The sequence below is a fragment of the Trachurus trachurus genome (assembly GCF_905171665.1).
Source record: "Trachurus trachurus genome assembly, chromosome: 4".
Taxonomy (NCBI): Eukaryota; Metazoa; Chordata; class Actinopteri; order Carangiformes; family Carangidae; genus Trachurus; species Trachurus trachurus.
Genome location: NC_139898.1, coordinates 9291619 through 9310202, shown reverse-complemented (window position 1 = coordinate 9310202; position 18584 = coordinate 9291619). Strand labels below are relative to the sequence as shown.

Sequence of the window (18584 nt, the reverse complement as noted above, 5' to 3'; positions counted from 1 at the left end):
GTGATATATGTGTTTAACTCTCTGGTAGGAGGGATCAGTGATACGCAGTGTCGGCAGCTTTGCTTTGCCATGTCTCCTGCAGATAACTGCTGTCTAATCAGAGGATTTATGTTCTCTAACTGCCGGCCTGCTTCCTTTTTCTACCCGGGTTTCACTCCTGCTCACCATCTCCCCATTTCTCTCTCTTTGCTCTGCCGCTCTCTGTGTGTGTGTGTCACCGCCTGATCCCGAGGGCTGGTAGAGCAGAGCCACCTGGAAAATTGTCTCGCGCTGAGAAATTCATGTGTTTTCCTTGGTGACATTTAGGTTCGGGTAAAAAAAAAATGTAGATCCTTTGCTTCACATTAGCCAGTTGATTAAAAAGGTTAGACCCATGTGACAAAGCAAAGTGGCCTCTTTTTTTTGTCTTATCATACCGTCATCATCTCTCTGCTCTGATTTTTTTTTCTCAGGTTTGCTGGTGGGTGTGATCCTGCGATATGGCATCCCCGCCACCAGCTACCACAACAAGACCCCCCCGAGCTGCTCGCTGGAAAAAGGGCCCACTAGCACCCTGCTGCTCAATGTCAGCGGCAAGTTCTTTGAGTACACCCTCAAAGGAGAGATCAACTCTCGAGAGATTCACAACGTGGAGCAGAACGACATGCTGCGCAAGGTGACGGTCAGAAAAACATCAGCGCTTCAACACCAGCCAGTCAAATTCACCCCCAATAACGCCTCCGCTTTATTTTCTCCTCCAGGTGACGTTTGACCCCGAAGTGTTTTTCAACATATTGCTGCCTCCTATCATCTTCCACGCTGGCTACAGTCTGAAGAAGGTGAGAGGTGGCGACACGTGAAGCTCTGGATTTTGTGATTGTTATGAAGCTGAATTAATGCGATACTCTGTAACTTGAGATAACGCCGTTGCAGGGCCAAGTGAACGTATCCGCTGCCACAAACTGCTGTCTCATTGGACAGATGCTTGGCTAAGTAGAGCAATCATTGGCCACACGGTGAGAGCTGACAGTGTTTGCTGAACATAAGTGGCCCTTTTGAGGGGGGGAAGTCTAGAGCAGATGTCTTTCATTTCCTTTCTGGCGTTTGTGCAGGCAAAGAGAAAAACGGCTGACGCTGACAATTCCACCAGTTTCTGCATTTGATTGTTGTAGAGCAGATTTGTTGTATTTTGGGGGAATCCTATGCCGCTTTTGATTATTTATCCCCAAGCAGGTAGGGGGTCAATTAGGGGAGGTGTACTTTTTATGCATGAGAAATGTGGGCTGAAGATCTTCGGCACAGGTGCCTTGAAATAATGGATATTCAAATCAGTTTAAACAGGTGGTGACATCTGATCCATGTTCTTATTGTGAGAGCATAACTCACTTATCTAATTGGACAGTGATGGATGATATCAAGGAGAAGTCGGATGAAGGAGAGGAAATGGCCTTGTGCTTTCCTGTGGTGCAGAGCGTCTTTACAAGTGGTGATCTGACTGAAATACATCATCAGCTCTTTGATGGGTTGCCATGAAATTTTGTAGAAACCTTCACACTCCGCATAGAGGATGAATCCTACTGTCTACCACCAAGTCAACATGTCATTATTTATGAATAAATAGGATAGGCCTAGCTGCAAAAACACATGATATTCCCATCAGCCTAAGGTCTACCATGTGCAACTGCTAATTAACAATGCTAGTTTAGCATGTTTAGACATGCTAAGCTAAAGACGATGAGCACAGGTAAAGTTACACCTGCTGAACATCGACTTGCTAGCATTGTCACTGTTAGCATGTCAGCATCCATAGAAACTCACAGAGCTGCTAGCATAGCTGTCCACTCTAAAGCTGTGTCCCAAACAAAACATGATATATGAAGCAGTGGTAACACTTTATTTGATGCCTATCTCTATAACGCATTATAACCATACTTATGAGTTATAATGCAGTTATAGCACTGTATAACTATAGTTATAAACACTCAGAAATGATCAGAATGCTTTATAACAATAATCACAACACTATAAAGCATTTATCATGACTTATAAAGTCAGATATTATAATACATTATAATTGTTAGTAACTCGCTGACAATGCCCACATCGATAATGCATTATAAATATAGTTTTGTTGTGTGTTATAATTGGCTTATAAACATGTATAACTAAGCTTTATAACAGTAAGCATAACACATCATAAAGCATTTTATAATGGCTTATAAGGTCATCATGTAATAGAGTTATAATTGCTCTATGATGTGTTATGCTTATTGTTATAAAGCCTTATGATAATTTATGAGTGTTTGTAATGATTTTATTTTAGTTTATGTTCTTATAAGATAAAGTTAATTGTTACAAATAGAAAAGAAATGTCCCTCCTGAAATCACCAGCACCCACTTTATTATGTTTTTTTTTCTTTCTTTTTTTTAAACTCCAGTTGTCATGCCTCCTCTCCCTATGTGGGAGAGCACACTCAAAAAATACGAACTCCATTTAGATTTCATACTGACTCAGTGTTGTCACTTTTCCCATATATGAACTGCAACATTTATTGAAAACCTGCTCAGAAATAGGATATACTGTGGAAGTGGAAGTTCTTGTGAATATAAAAATACTACGAGGCTGCAATTATTAGTTGTATTGTATTGTTTAGTCTGTCCAACAGTCTTAAATCAGTGTTCAAATTACAGTGACGTAAATCCTAACATTCGAACATCCTAACATTTGTGACGTTTGAAATGACTTTTATATTGGATCAATTATCAAAACTTAATATCCTGCCAGTAAATGAATTTACTGCATCCAGCATCAATATTAATATACTGTCTGCCACTGCTAAATTGATTCTATGCCAACGGTCAGCACTGATTTTCTAAAAGTAGAAAGCAAAACAACTTGGCTGTGGCTCTTGCTGAAGTCTGTGTGTGTTGACAGGCTTGTTGTGAGGTTTGGATCCACAGTGGAATTCGCTGAACAACAGACTTCAGGAAAAAGGAAGCAGGAGGTCACGTCAGTTTTAAAATTACACCATTTTGTGAATCATCTGTTGCAATCAGAGTTCATTTTGATCAAAAGCTGCAGAGAGAAACAGGGAAATCCTCATTCTCCTGTTCGTTTGCCAACTTTTTATTACATCACACAGAATTGTAACTGATATGCAAATGTCAGCATAATTAGCTGAGCGTCACATAACGAAGATCTGTCACATGTTTCATCATAACATAACATAATCATCAGGTTTTCTTTCATTCCTTTATGTTTTCTTTAACAACAATCCCTCCTGACGGTCACTGAGGAAGAGGCACATTTCCTTCACGAAGCCAAATCAGCATTTTAGTAGTGAGAGTGCAGAGAGAGTTTGGAGTGATCTGAAGAGGACTTTGCGTGTTTCTGGTTGTTTGTTTAATAACCAGTCAAACAGCTGAATTTGTGTTTGTGTTTCTGGTCCTGTTTGACAGAGAGTTACTCGCCCACCCGTGGCTGTTACTGACCTCAGGCCTGATTCAGGCATTTGTTTTGTAAAAGGAAACTAAAATGTGGTCAGTTTGAGAATGTGAAGTTTCTGACAACGACTCGGTGAATGCTAACATTTTACAAACTTTTCCTACTTTTCTCCTTTTTCCAGAGACACTTCTTCAGGAACCTGGGCTCCATCATAACGTATGCGTTTCTGGGCACTGCCATCTCATGTTTTGTTATTGGGTGAGCGTCCACTTCCTGTGTATGAAATGTCAGTTTAAAATCAGATCAGATACAACCTGGCTCAGGGTTGGAGAAAAGAGGCAAGACAACACATAATACAAGTTACAACTACGAATATGTTTTGCATATAATTAGAAAAGGAAATTAACCTAACCAAACTGTTTGGAAACGAGAGAGACAGAGAGAGGGAGTGAGAAAATACTATATACAGCACAGAGGCCGTGTCAAGTCTTAAAGGGATAGTTCAACATTATGGCAAACTGGCCCATTGCCATAATCCCTATAGTTTTAGGAGTAGGTTCGTTACCTTTTAATTGTCGGTGCAAGCTGTTTTTAGAATGGCGGAAGAGAGCCACGAGCTGCTCAGAGCTACGCTATGGAGGCTAATGGAATTTCTTGGTTTCCCTCATCAAATACACAATCCAACAACTCCAAAACGCTCTGGTGGACAAGTTGCAACCTGCACATTCACCACACTATGAGATAATAACGAAACGTTACGAGACGGAGTTGTTTCTAAGGTAAATTCATGCAAAACAGCTGTGCACGCTCCTGTCAGGGGCAGTTTTTCGTCAAGCAGTCTCTGCATTTGCCCTGAAAACAACTCCTGCCTTGTAATGTAACACAACACAGGCCTTCACAAAGACTAACTTTTCACTGTTTACAATTCAGACGGTTGATGTCAGACTCTGCTGTTCTGTTCTGTTCTGCAGGAACCTGATGTACGGTGTGGTCAAACTGATGCAAATGGTCGGACAGCTGACCGACAAGTTCTACTACACTGACTGCCTTTTCTTTGGTGCCATCATCTCTGCCACAGACCCAGGTGAGACCATCACTCTGAGCTAGATTACAGAATAGAAAACGTCTCTGTGTTTTAAATAATATGTTTGACTGATATTTCTGTTTCTGTTTGTAGTGACTGTGTTGGCCATTTTCAATGAGCTCCATGCAGACGGCGATCTCTACGCTCTGTTGTTTGGAGAAAGTGTCATGAATGATGCAGTCGCCATAGTGCTTTCCTCGTAAGTCCCTTTTTTTGGCTCATTGAACTCAGATCTGTAAACCTCCTTCTTCGCTACACAAATGTTTCTGTAGGTGTGTTCTTGATATTAAGCACTGAAGTGAGAGACAGAGCAGCAGCACTCCTCCTCCTGACAGGCGGACGGCACTCTGCCTCCCTCTGCTGGGAGCTCTCCAACCTTCTCCTCCTACAGCTCTGGAACAAAAATTAAGAGACCTTTTGAATTAAAAAAAAAAAAAAAATTGGGGTTATTGCACCAATGTTGACTTCTGAACTCTTCCTTAGTTAAAAAAAAAATATAAAAAATACTTGTGTTGTTTAAAAATGAATATGAACTTGTTTTCTTCGCATTATTTGAGGTCTGAAAACACTTTTTTTTTTTTTGACCACATGTCATTTTCTGCCAATAAATGCTCTAAATGACAATATTTTTATTTCGAATTTGGGAGAAATGTTGTCAGTAGTTTATAGAATAAAAACAAAAGTGCTCATTTTACTCAAACGCATATCTTTAAGTAGTAAAACCAGAGAAAACTGATCATTTTGAAGTGGTCTCTTAATTTTCTCCAGAGCTATATATGAATTATTGGAATGATATATTCCATTTAGTATACATTAGTACATTAAATGAACAAACAATGATTATTTTAGAAAATAAGATATTTCCATGAACATTAGGAGGCAGAGTGTTAATTATACATGACAATCGGTGGAGTCAGTAGAGTTTTTTTCTGAGGGGTGAAAAGAAACCTAGTTGAGTCTGTACAGTAGGTTAATTGTTAAAGCTGTCAGATAAATTTAGTTGAATAGCAAATACAATATTTCACTCTGAAATCAAGTGGATGGAAGTGTAAAGTAGAATATAAAAATGGAAATACTCCACTTACTCTACGTGGAGTAAATATACTATCACTTTCCTCCACCACTATTACAACTGTTTAGCCTTGAGGCTTGAGCACTGTATTTCAATATTGTTCAACACACCCAACCTGTTGGTGACAACGAGTCTCTGTTTTAGACACTAATATCAAAATGAAAACGAACCCAGCACAGACACACAGAAGTATCTCATTAAACTCTATATTGATGTTGATATATTGACACTGCATCACTACAACAACCAATCCTCCAGTGCCTCGGTGCCTCAGTGCTCATGACTGAGCAGTGAAACATTACATCATATGTCTACTGGCAATGCAGTGCTAAGCAACACAAGAAATGGGTGTGCTGTTAGCTCATACACTGTAACTTCAAGCTCAGGTTATTTAGTTTTAAAATTATTGTTCATCTGTAGATAATAGAAAACTGAGAACATGAAGTAAATAAAACAAGCTCTATAGTTTGCTTCGTTTTTAGCTCCTTACATGTACCCACAATGCATGACACAGGGAGTAGATCATATTTCAGGACACAAGCCACAGAGGCAGGTGGGAGAGATGTAAAACTATCATCAAGGTTCAGAAATGGTTTAGTGTATGATAATGTTAACAGTTACAGGTGAATACTGAAAATAATTGCTTTAATTATTGTGTGTATTCCAGGTCTATCGTGGCCTACCAGCCCAGTGGAGCAAACACGCACATGTTCGATGCCGCTGCCTTTTTCAAGTCAGTGGGCGTTTTCCTGGGGATTTTCAGCGGCTCCTTTATAATGGGAGCAGCCACAGGAGTCGTCACTGCTCTCATATCCTTATCAGATGAAATAACAAATATACAGATTCTGATTTGTTCCTGTGTTGTGTAGTTGTTTTTGTGTTTTTCTTTAACTTGACCCTCACGTCACCAAGTTCACCAAGCTGCACTGCTTCCCTCTGCTGGAGACGGCCCTCTTCTTCCTCATGTCCTGGAGCACCTTCCTGCTGGCCGAGGCCTGCGGGTTCACAGGTGAGGAAGGAAGTGGCTCCAAAATGATCTCTTAGGGAAAAATGCCCAACAAAAAACAGATCTCCCATGATGCAAGATTCAAGTTATAACGAACAGATGGAAATCAGAGATCTCCAATCTTTTTTGCATCTGTAGAGCTTCTTCTAGTTCTTTTTTTTATAACACGATGGAACATTTAAAAAGTAAACAAATGACATTTTTTAAACAAGAGCAAATTTTTCCAGATAGTTTGTTGAATTTTTAAACTCAGTCACATCTGGTTTTGACCCAAACAGAGTCTCTTAAATCCAGACTCATGTTACACGTTACTGATTGTGCTGAATGACATAATTGTGGGCAGTTTGAACTAAGTGATGTAAACCGTCCACAGAGAACTGGATCTGTGTGTTACAAATGAAATGTGACAGGGACTTAAATACAGATTATGTAGCAGCTGTGCAGAGATGAAATAAACAGATAATAGATGACGTAGCAGCAGAGCGTCGAGCGGGCCGGAAATCTTTGATTCAGATATTTGTGCATAATCACTGGAGTGGATGAATGGTGCTGCGGATTATAATTACGCAGCCTACCTGCGCAGTGTAATCTGTCTGATGGAGCCATTGTATTATATATATATATATATATATGTGTGTGTGTGTGTGTTGCTCTACAGGCGTTGTGGCCGTGCTGTTCTGTGGCATCACACAGGCTCACTACACCTACAACAACCTCTCCGAAGAGTCCACAAAGCGCACCAAGCAGGTACAGCATCTGACCGCTCCACAATATGTAGCCCACCTCCCCTCCATTTATTCATTGGCAGCCTCGGACCCCCTGAGAGCCCCCCATGTGGACCGGGTGCCGGGCCCCGGTGCCAGATGGCTCCACGATCAGCCTGCTGTGACCTTAATCGGGGCTGTCTGAGGACATCCCTCCTGACACGACCGTTTAGTTTCCCACAGGGGGTTCAGTCTTGAGGACAGGGCGCAGATTAGCATGTAGGCAACGTGCAGCGTGACACATTTTGAATCGGCGCTCAGAATATCCCGGCAGCCTCTAAAAGAAACACGCTGCACCGCAGAGTTAATACAGTGCACCCACTTAACATTTAAACAAAACCAGTCTTTTTAAATTCTTTTTTTCCCTTCCTAACGGTCTGCTGTGTGTGTCCATCCGTCTCCATGTCAGCGTGCCTGCCCCTGCCTTGTGCCTCCCGCTCACAGCCACATAGATGTAGTGAAGCTCTGTAATCATCATGGCAGCCATGGAGTCTGCCGCTCTGTCAGAGAAAAACAACTCCCAAAGCTTTTCTGGATTCTGAGGGAAAAGAGGAGGTGCTTGGCTCAGAGAACCAGGCTCTCCACTTTTTCTTTTTTTTGTTTTCGAGCAGTAAATCATATGTTAAAAAAAAACAGTCATACGAAAAAAAAAACAGTGAAATTCTCAAAGCCTGAACGTCTAAAGCATCTACTTGTGGGTTTTTATTTTTATTCTTGTTCTGTATTTATATGTTTCTAAACAGAAACCATAACGCATATAAAATGTTTCTCGCAGCTTTTTGAAGTCCTTCACTTCCTCGCTGAGAACTTCATCTTCTCCTACATGGGCCTGGCTCTGTTCACCTTCCAGAATCACATCTTCAGCCCCATCTTCATCATAGGGGCTTTTGTATCCTTCGCTGCACAATAAGCACGCGTCTCCGTTTCCACTCAGGACTATCAGGTATCATGCATGCGCAGCTGCAGGCTCAGGCCATTGTTGGAGTTGGACACTGCTGAGATGTCCCATTACACAGGCCGTCGTTGACCCCAGATGGATGTAGCTCATAAAAAAGCTCTTAAAGTTTTGCTCCCCTTTGGTAAATTATTGTGCAGTTTTCTTCCCAACATTAAGTCATTTTAGGAAATTCTTTACTGCTTCACTATGAATTTCCATCTGCTACACAGGTCAGGTCACCGTGTTCTCTGGGTCCTGCCTGCATGAAATTGTTCAGTCATACATTTCTTAACTAGTTTTCCAGATTGCCATATTCATAGGAAGAGCTTTCAACATTTACCCACTCTCCTTCCTCCTCAACCTCGGTCGAAGGCACAAGATCAAGGGAAACTTCCAGCATATGATGATGTTTGCAGGTATGAAAAAAGCTCCATCAGCTGTAGTTTCTTTCACATCATGTTCAGCTGAATCTTATCATATGATTTTTTTTTTCCTCTTGCAGGTCTTCGAGGGGCCATGGCGTTCGCCTTGGCCATCAGGGACACGGCCACCTACGCCCGTCAGATGATGTTCACCACCACGTTGCTCATTGTCTTCTTCACTGTCTGGGTGTTTGGCGGTGGGACCACGCCCATGCTCTCCTGGCTACACATCAGGTAACATCACGTTTTTGCGCCCTAGAAGAAAATCAGCCTCATAAATCACCATCCACTTTATATGTGGGTGAAATGTATTTATCAAAAGACCTACAGATTATATGAAAGAAAACCTGATTAACATATTCTCAGTCTATTCTCTCTGGACTTTTGGTTAAAAATGTAAGACAAAACTTAAATGTTAAATTTGTCAGACTTTCCAAACATTACTTTATTTGAGATCTTATTTACTGTATCCTTGATGGAGAAAGATCCAGGAGTCAATTTTAACTTTCACTTCAAAGCTTTGGTGAAGCTAATTGAAGTTATGTATTCATTTGTAATTAGTTAATTAGTTGTAACCAATTTAGTTTCACAGCCCCGAAATTAACCGGACATGAACAGGACTTTTTGTTCCTAATTTCCTCATAACAATTTTTCTTTGAGGGAAAACTGTTGTCTCTTGCTAACACTAATGCTAACGCTAATCCTTATCCTAATTCTGCGTATTATAGTGTAAGGGAGTGAAGTAGCTGTGAGCAGCATCTCAGTTTCTGATGGGATTTGCTGTTTATTTTTATCAAAATATTTTTTACATATCTCAATATGTTGAATTGACTTCCATTAAAATATTAATAATATAAATAATAAGTAATCAATAAGCTGTCCATTTATTAAGTTTATAAAAGTTTATCTTCTTTCATAAAAGGAAAAAAAAAACCTATAAAAAAATTTCAGGGATTAAGTGATGCGCCTTAAAAGCTGTAAAATGAAACCATTACAAATTTTAATCTCTTTTAATACCTTTTTTTTTCTCAACATCACTGCTTTAATAGTTCATGCTCTCTGCCCTTGTTGGGTATTTTGCTGTGTTTGATATATTATTACTGTTTTCTTCCACAACATGTAATTCCTCACCAGCTGCTGTTTGTATATTTGTCTGATATGTGATGGTACTGTCCAGGAGATGGAGCTAGAGTTCTCCTCTGCTGCTGACTTTCCATCTCCCAGCTCTCAAATCCAGAGCTTCAGTAACCAGGACTTCTGCTGCGTTTTAGCAATAACAAAAAATCTCAGCGTTTTCTATCTGAGGAAAAAAGACATGACATTTATTCCAGTTATATCAGCTGTTTATTACTGCGCTGCGACAGTGTAAACGGTTCCCACTTGAGATGTCACCAGCGGCGGGACTGTGGTGCTTTAGTGCTTTGCTTGTGTTGCTATCTGTCTGTTTGGAGCCCAGCCTCACTTTATTTTTGTCTGACCATGATGCACTGGGAGCTTCTATTTGTCACATTAAAGAGGATTATGGGTTGGCGATGGGGCTGTGTGTGTGTGTGTGTGTGAGACAGTGTGTGACAGAGTGAACGGGCTCTGTTTAATATGGGTAATGCCTCCTCGGACCGAGCAGGAAACTATTGTGTTTGGTGGAGGTTTAGAGCCCTGCCAAAAATCTCCCCATGAACTCATCGCCATGGTTACTGAGACATGTGGTGCATGGCAGCCGGGGTATCACTTGTGCTTCTCTGTGATCCTGGTATCATCCTCTGTATATGTGCATACATTTACACATGTTTGCTCTGTATGGGGAGCTCTGTGGAAGCCCGAGGAGCTGCAGGTCATCACGGGGCCGAGGCCTGGTGGCGTTCTGTGTCTGGTATTGAATTGTGTTCAGCATAGATGTCTCATGTTAATGCTGAGGATTAAATGTGCTAAATTTGAGATACAATCCTCTTGACTGTGGCTTGGGAATGAAGCAGCTCTGGTGAGGCAGCGGGGCGATGCGCAGGGATGTGTTGGAGGACCGGCGCTGGGTGAGCAGAAGTCTGGTTGTGAGAGGAGACGCTGCTGGTTTCTGTGTTTTGATGGATGACGGCGGGCGCAGTTTGTCACCCATCCACTGTCGCTGTGGGAGAAAGACATCCTGAGTGATGGCGTATGGTCAGCGAAGAGCGAAGAGCGAAGAGCCAATCTGTTGACTTTCTTATGTTGGCTTTGCTTGTTTCAAAATTTAATGTAATGGCCAACAGTTGTTGCTTTAGAAATGTAGGCTGGATTGTTTAGAGCTTTATTGTAGAGCGTCTTACCGTACAAGACACTTCCCAAGACAAGTTATTTAAAAAATATGATCAATTTCCTGGACCATTGTATGCCTTTCAAAGATAGTCATACAGGGAAATGGTCACTCCCGTCAGGAATTAAATCAGTGATCGACTGCTAGGGGCTCAGTAGGCCCATATGATTCACACTCTTAAAGGGATAGTTCAACATTTTGGCAAATTGGCCCATTGTCATAATCCCTATTAGGGCTGACCCAAAAAAATCAAAGCTTTGTTCGTTGTCATGGTAATCGATCTTTAAGTCCGTGATCGATTGTTTGTTTTTTTCTTCCTTTTTTCGTTTTTGACACCGGTTCTCATCGGCAATTGTTACATTAAAATGAGTAGGCGACTTGGCATCCTGGAAACCTGCCTGATTTTGGAGACATGCAGTGTTTGTTTGCCATTACTTTAATTATTTCCGCTATACGATCGCCTCTTGGTTTCCCTCATCACACTCATCAAATACACAATCCAACAATTGTGTATTTGATGAGTGTGATGAGAGAAACCAAGAAATCCCATTAGCCTCCGTACAGCTCTGAGCAGCTCGCGGCTCTGCTCCGCCGTTCTATAAATAGCTTTCACCATCATTATGGCAATGGACCAATTTGCCAAAATGTTGAACTATCCCTTTAACACTGAGCTGCTTGATTATCTCACAGTGGTTTTCAAATTCTCCAAGTCAAGGACCCCTAAACTGACGTCATCTGATTAGAGTCTTGCTCTGAGATGTTATATAACAGGAAGTGTTTGAAATCCATGACCAAAATATTAATGCAATCTGCCATTGTTTTACTAATGGATGGAACTACAGTGAAAACAAATGATTACCTTCACAGGAAACCCCTCAAGGACCCCCAGGATGTCCCTGGGCCCTACTCTATTGCAAAATCACTGCTCTAGCAAGCTTAAATTTTTCTAAAGTGCCTATAGGTGACATATTTAAAATCATTGTGATACTGAAAGACACTGAGGGGCAGAAACCAGCAGAAGCACTAACTGAAGGAGGGACGCCGCGCTCTGAAGCCATGACTGCAGCTATTGTGGGTGTAACATTAGCCACGGTTGTCGTTGCACTGGCCCGGACGCCGCATTGTAAACAGACGCTGTCATCAGTCATCATATTATGAATCTGGTTCTTCTGTCAGATACAGTTCACAAACATCTTCACCACAGCACTGAGCCACAGAAGTTAGTTCACATGGCATGTATAGGTCCTATAGCTTTTTGTCATAACGTTATAATAGAAACCTGATGAGAAGAAAGCTCAACATTTATCACCAGTTATCATTGATGCCAGTTCAGAAGCTTCTTACTCTTTGGGGACAAATGTTAGCTAACTCCACAGCACCACATCAGCATGGGTTTGAATATATTTAACTTAATTCTTATTAATTAAAACGATTATCTTTAAGTTGACATGACTGATACAGGCCGAGCAGTTACATCCTCCCCCCCCAGTCAGACAGTCAGATACAGTCACTCATGAGATCATCAGAACTGAGCTGAAGCGAAGTGCGGATGTTATTGCTGGGATCATTTCTGAATGGTGTTATGATTTCTTTTTATTACTTTGGAATACCATCATTCACAGAGAACTGTAGAGGAGATAGACGTGTGTGTTTATGAGCCACATGACGCTTTCTTTAAGAAGGAGCTCTCTGTGTGGAATCGTGTGCACGCGCGAGGTCTTAATACCATGTTAACACAGATGCAGCAGTGATGATTGAATACCACTGACCCGACTCCGACCTCTTCCCATTTCATCGTAAAGCCACCAACACTCTCTCTTTATCACCCTTTTTTTTCTTCTTTTATTCAATGACAGCTTTATACAGAAAATCCAGCGGACGTGAACCTTTACTCTGACATGTAGACTTCTGTTTATCTCATCCATTTTATTTTTAATGTGTTGACCTGAACATCTGCTGATCCCCTGAGTCCAGGGATTAGTCCATGTTCCCAAAACAGAGGATCATACTTGAACAAGACTGTTGCCAATTACTGTTAGACTCTCCGTTATATTCAGGCCTCCACTGAACACTGACTGCACCAAGAGATGATGAGCTTTTATCTAACCTGCCATTTTCACACTCAATCAAATTTGATTCTCATCCTCAACCGTGTCTAATAGACTGTTCTGGTTTTCTAATGGAGGAACAACTGCTTGACACTGACTGTATATAGAGTATATGTTTTTAAAAAAATAGATTTTATTGATTTTTATCGAAACAAAACATAAACAACATACAACAGCTCTCCGTATTCACAAAGATATCAGAACAGGAAGGAAAACAAACCACCATCCAAACCAAAATGACGTAGCTCGTAGAGTGTCTTTACCCCAAAAGTAAAAAAGACAACAGAAAAGAAAAGAAAAGAAAAAAAACAGGGACGATGACGTTAATAAAAATAAATAAGTAAATGAAATAAAGACAGATAAACAATAAAATTAAATTTAAAATACTTAATTAATTAAGAAGTGTATGTGTTTATGATGTGACAGTGTCGGGGACAGCGGAGCTTGGCAGAAACAGCGACGCCAACTCGGAGAGTGGGAGTACTTCAGGTGCTGTAACTGAATCTGTACACACTCTCTGACAGTAAGTGGTGTTGGGAAAGCGTGCGGTTTTCTTCAGAATGGAATCTTTCTCTTTTTATTCTTTACTTCTGCTTTCCTGGTGAAGGTGAACATGCATTTCCTAGTGGGCTGTTGTGAGGTAAAAGAAGCACGTTCACTGATTGAGTCACAGCTGGGGCACCAGCAGGTTCTTTATTTTAAGATCTTATCTGCCTGGTTTCTGTTGCATCTCTGTCGCCTCATGTTTTTAAGACGGTGGTGCAAAGAACAAACAAACTCAGTCGGTGTGTGTTCCTCAGAAACAGCTCGGAAACAATGAGCCAACTGATCTCAGGTACGCGCGAATGATGAAGGTGTTAAAGTGAGAGAGGCTCAGAGGCCCCCGCTAAAGAAAGTGCTCATGAGGAATTTTTGGTGGTTTAAGGAAAGGAGAGAATGTTTCCAGGATTAAGGATTAAAGGTTAGTGGGTCAACCGAGGTCAGTGGAGCGCTCTCTTATATAAGTATGTGTACATGTCCACGTGCGGCCCGCCTATACTGTTCCTCATGAGAGGAAACGCGTCCAAGACGGTGCCTCTCCCCCCTCGGGGCCCCTTCACTACAGTATTTATGTTTTATAATCTCAGGTCCGTTCTTCACAGATCCTTCCTGATGCGGTGCCCTGCAGGCCTCAGACCTCTTTGTTATTACAGATCCTCTGACCTCAGAATAAACTCCACCTCCTGTGTGAATTTTGGCCCGCGCTCACGGCTTCAAGGGGGCTGTTTGAAGATTAGGACTTGGTGTTAGGGCTAATGTTAGAACCAGAGTAGGAATGTATTTATATTAGTTAAGGTTAGAAGGAGCGGAGGAACTGTGGAATGCATCGTCACAGCGACATCAAGTGTGTTGGAGCGTGTGTCTGTCTGCGTCAAAGCACTGAGTCTTGTGGCCCGCTTCTTTTCATGCGGCCGTTACTCAGTTACTCAGAGGGGATATTTCCTCCATGTGCCAGTCATGGAAAAGTCTAAAGATAACCACACACATCAGTTATCCCCCCCCCCCCACCCTACTGTGCAGTGTCAGTTGTAGTATCAGATGTAACCATGAAAGGACGCCACGTTGGCGCGCGTCCACCAGGATTAGACTCGATTGCTCCGCAGCTTATGTGAATTAAAAGTGCCCCTTTAAAATCTGCTTGTGTTCAGTTTAATCCCACTCCGTCTGCTAAGAGACTCCACGGGGCAATTATTCACGTCCATCCCACGAAGACTGGAAATCTACAACATAAAGGAACAGTTTGAAATGTTTATGAGGAAGTGGTTAGTTCAGATTATTGATTTCACACCTCATGCCTGCATGGAAAGTGCTAACATTAGCATCTGCTTAGTTTATGTGGAGCACAAAGACAGGAAATGGAGGGAAATGGCTATGAAGTGACAGCACCCAGCCAAGATATAATCTGATAAATAAACCCCCTGTAATTCCACACTGTTGTTTTTACACATCGGTTGTACAACAGATTAAAAAAAACATGGTGATTTTCCTAAATGAGATTAAATTAAAGTCAATTAAACACAATTTAGTGGCAAATTGTTAAGTTGTGAATTTACTTTGGCTCGTTTATGAACTCCACTGTCTTCATTTGTCACTGATTGTACTGAATATGGTGTGTGGATATGCTTTAAAGTTTTGAATCTTGTATGAATGTCATTCTGTTTAATTTAATGATACATTTGTGACAGCGTTGAGGTGAAACCTGAGTTTGTGGCTCTAAATGATCCTCTTGGGTTTGGGTTTGGGTTAACCCAGTGCCACAGTACTTTGAACCACAAGCATGCAGCATGTGTCTGATGCTAATCACTGATATACATGACTGGTTTAATCACATGATAGTTTGTTGTTGCACTTAACTGAGCTGTCTCTGTCACGGGGTCAGGCCATTTTCCCTATCAATACTAAAACCCACTGTTTGTTCATAAGGTTTGGTTTTGTGTTTTGGGTTAAATATAATCTCTCTCTTCTTGACTCATTTCTCGTCATATAAAGTGGATGACATTGTCTTTGTTTTTTGTTTTTCTGTATTGTGCTGAAAGGTAATTTGCAGTATTTTTCAGCCACTGACACATTTAGCAGTCAGCGCTTTGATGTTTTGGTTTTCAAAATGACTAGTGACACGTTACAGAACCACAATCAGGCCACATGTGCAGCTGTAGGTGCACCTGTCGCACAAAATACACTGTAATCTGGTTTCACTGTTTAATGTCAAAGCAAACAATCTACAAAATCACAATGAGATGCAAGGGAACATTTTTACACACATACAACACAACAATGGCTGATAAATACTGCTGATTCCCCACTGCTGTGTAACAGTGTGTTTTAATTGGGTTGCTGCAGAGTTAAATAGCATATTTATGAGTTGCTTTATAATTTTATGACTTTCTTCCTGCGCTGTAGGGTCGGTGTGGACCCAGATCAAGACCAGCAGCCCTGCGGAGACAGCTTCCAGGTCTTACAGGGGGTGAGGATCCCACTCAGACTCGCGCACTTATTATTTTCACAGGCACCGTTCAAACCGTTCTGCTCCTGCAGTTTCATGTTGATTTGCAGCAGAGTCAGCACATCTGAGCACTCGGGAGGGAGTGGGGGGGGGGGTTTCCTGAGCAGAGCAGCAGAAGCACAATAGGGTCATTAGTTGCAGCGTCTAATGTTCTTTTACTTACCTTGATTTTTCACTTTCGATTAATCAGTGAAAGTGCATCCCACATTCAAGTGTAGTTTAACACTGACAGAGCGATGTGAGCCTGAGATCACAGCTGTGGGAGTGGGAGGCAGAACGTGATGTTGGTGTCCGCACTAACCCAGTTGTCATGGATTTATCTCTGTTTTAAGCATTTTGGGAACCACGTGGGAAGCATCACCCCAGGTCCGGTCTTCTTCACTGGTGGATAAATTAAGTTAGTTAAGTTATCCACAAATAGATTAAATAAGGCTAATAGCTTTATTTGATTATTGGTCTATTTTTTTTAGTTCTTCTTAATTAATAACATTAAATGTATTTTTATCAAAAATACAAACCGCACAAAATTCTATTGAAGCACTGAACTTTACATTTGAGTAGGTTTTGTAACAAACTTTTTTTTTTTTAGCAGATTGACTACTGGACTAGAATTATGGGACAAATCATCATATCATAAGCACAATATGTTAAAGGGATAGTTCAACATTTTGGCAAATTGGCCCATTGTCGTAATCCCTATAGTCTATATACGTAGCTACGGAGGCTCATGGGATTTCTTGGTTTCCCTCATCAAACTCATCAAATACACACACTCTCGTGGACCTCTCGTTGTGACCTGCACATTCATCAGATGGAGTTATTTTCGAGGCAAATGCAGAGACTGCTTGCCGAAAAACTGCCCCCGACCGGAACACGTATCAATGATTTTGCATGAATTTACCTCTAAAACAACTCTGTCTCGTAACGTTCTGTTATTATCTCATAGCGTGGTGATGAATGTGCAGGTCACAACTTGTCCACCAGAGCGTTTTGGAGTTGTTGGATTGTGTATTTGATGAGTTTGATGAGGGAAACCAAGAAATCCCATGAGCCTCCGTTGTGTAGCTCTGCTCCGCAGTTCTAAAAATAGCTTGCACCGACAATTAAAGAAGAAGAAGATGAACCTACTCCTAAAACTATAGGGATTATGGCAATTTGCCAAAATGTTGAACTATCCCTTTAAAGGTTTGATAATCTGTGTGTGTTCTGTACTCTTGTGGCACACGTCTTATGGCCATCAGTGAAACAGCATACCATGAGTCTGACCTCTGACATTAGGCTACTTACATTAGTCAAACTGCACTCACATGGCATTCCTAACTGTATAACAAATAACAGATGTGCAAGATGTAACAACAGCAATACATAGCCAACTGATGTTAAATATACTGTATAGCCTATATCATATGATCAGCTGAGATTGAAACACATGATGCACATGATATTATGTTGCTTAATTCAATCTCACTTTATTAAATGCATTATTTTCTATAAAAATAACAGCTAAATCCTTTTAGCCTGGTGATATTATTGTAGGTCGGTTTAGTGAAGCCACATCTGAAGAACTGGCTCCACAGGTTCTCATGGTTCTTCAGGCAGCAAATTGAGGATGAAATGATGATGACTGTTTCCTCTTGTGTTTCTTCCAGGACGGCCCTCAGGCTGAAGGACAGAGTAAAACCAAACAGGAGAGTGCGTGGCTCTTCAGACTGTGGTACACCTTTGATCACAAGTATCCTTTCTGTGCAGAAGAAAGTGTGTGTTTAATTGAAGGCTGTTTGAACCAGCCCTGCTCACTGTGCTAACAACAGGTCTCATGTACAGGCAGGATAATTGCCTCGAGGCTTTTGTCTCTGCGCGCACTGCAAAAGTCATCAAAGTGGTTATTGGAACATCCTTATGGGATTAGATGAAACTACATGAATCCATAAGTGGTTTACACACCCTGTTCAGTCTGCCTACAACAACAGACTCCAGTAAATGTGTTTAGCAGCTCATCCTCCCATTTCCTTCCCCCCTTTCCTCCCCGCTGAACAGTGGCCTCCCCAGGTGCTGGTGTGGAGCTTTTTAACCGGAGCAGCTGTGGAGACTTTCTCCCTGGTGACACGTGCACGCATGAAGTGAGCAGAGTGGATTTTTTTCTCTTGTTTCGGCGCTGTAGGTGCGGAGATTAACATACTGTACATGACTCGGAGCTTTGCCGAGTGGGGTTTAGTGACTTTACATATGTCAGGGCAGCAGACTGTGCAACTGACAGCGGATTTCAAAAAGCAAGTTTGATTTCTGTTCAGCTGTACTCGTTGTGACAGGGAGCAGGCAGCCTCTTCCCAAAGGGACTTGTGCCCTGACCAGTTGAGCATGGCCCTGAGTTTTCCCAGAGTGCAATACAGCCTGACTAATTACAGACAAGAGGCACAAGAGCCCGCTGGTTCACTCT

At 41.5% G+C, this 18584-nt stretch overlaps 1 protein-coding gene across 1 annotated transcript in view; it reads left to right on the top strand.

The window, feature by feature from the left end:
• slc9a7 (solute carrier family 9 member 7) overlaps positions 1–18584 on the top strand; it is a 32025-nt gene that overhangs the window by 5531 nt on the left and 7910 nt on the right. Inside the window, exons 3-15 of the mRNA XM_083970669.1 lie at positions 453–655; positions 741–818; positions 3606–3682; positions 4396–4508; positions 4602–4707; positions 6248–6389; positions 6484–6589; positions 7245–7333; positions 8126–8239; positions 8592–8703; positions 8790–8943; positions 16045–16108; positions 17797–17879. Coding sequence (XP_083826795.1) covers positions 453–655; positions 741–818; positions 3606–3682; positions 4396–4508; positions 4602–4707; positions 6248–6389; positions 6484–6589; positions 7245–7333; positions 8126–8239; positions 8592–8703; positions 8790–8943; positions 16045–16108; positions 17797–17879 — 1441 coding nt within the window. The remainder of the gene's footprint in view (positions 1–452; positions 656–740; positions 819–3605; positions 3683–4395; positions 4509–4601; positions 4708–6247; positions 6390–6483; positions 6590–7244; positions 7334–8125; positions 8240–8591; positions 8704–8789; positions 8944–16044; positions 16109–17796; positions 17880–18584) is intronic.